Source organism: Chiloscyllium plagiosum, unplaced genomic scaffold (assembly GCF_004010195.1).
Source record: "Chiloscyllium plagiosum isolate BGI_BamShark_2017 unplaced genomic scaffold, ASM401019v2 scaf_94452, whole genome shotgun sequence".
Taxonomy (NCBI): Eukaryota; Metazoa; Chordata; class Chondrichthyes; order Orectolobiformes; family Hemiscylliidae; genus Chiloscyllium; species Chiloscyllium plagiosum.
This window is the reverse complement of record NW_025121887.1, coordinates 859-1,059: the sequence shown is the minus strand read 5'-3', so window position 1 is coordinate 1,059 and position 201 is coordinate 859. Positions and strand designations below refer to the sequence as shown.

At 52.2% G+C, this 201-nt stretch overlaps 1 protein-coding gene across 1 annotated transcript in view; it reads left to right on the top strand.

Moving 5' to 3' along the window:
* Positions 1-43: 43 nt before the first annotated feature.
* The window catches only part of LOC122544839 (zona pellucida sperm-binding protein 1-like), a 695-nt gene continuing 537 nt past the window's right edge, over positions 44-201 (top strand). The window contains exon 1 of the mRNA XM_043684148.1: positions 44-142. Within this exon, the coding sequence (XP_043540083.1) occupies positions 93-142 (50 nt within the window). The 5' untranslated portion in view covers positions 44-92. The remainder of the gene's footprint in view (positions 143-201) is intronic.

The window sequence follows — 201 nt, the reverse complement described above, 5'->3', positions numbered from 1 at the left end:
CTTGAATGGGCCAGCTCCCTATTAAACAGTGTCGTCCCTTGCAGGAGGAGAATGGGAGCTTTGTGTATGAAACAGATGTCTTGGGGAAGAGGATGATTCAGACGGGGCCACTGGGCTCAATAACCCGGGAAAGCACCTTCAGGTGAGGGCAGTGGGATTTGTTGGTATGGAGAGGGAAGTGTTACTGACTGCAACTCCACC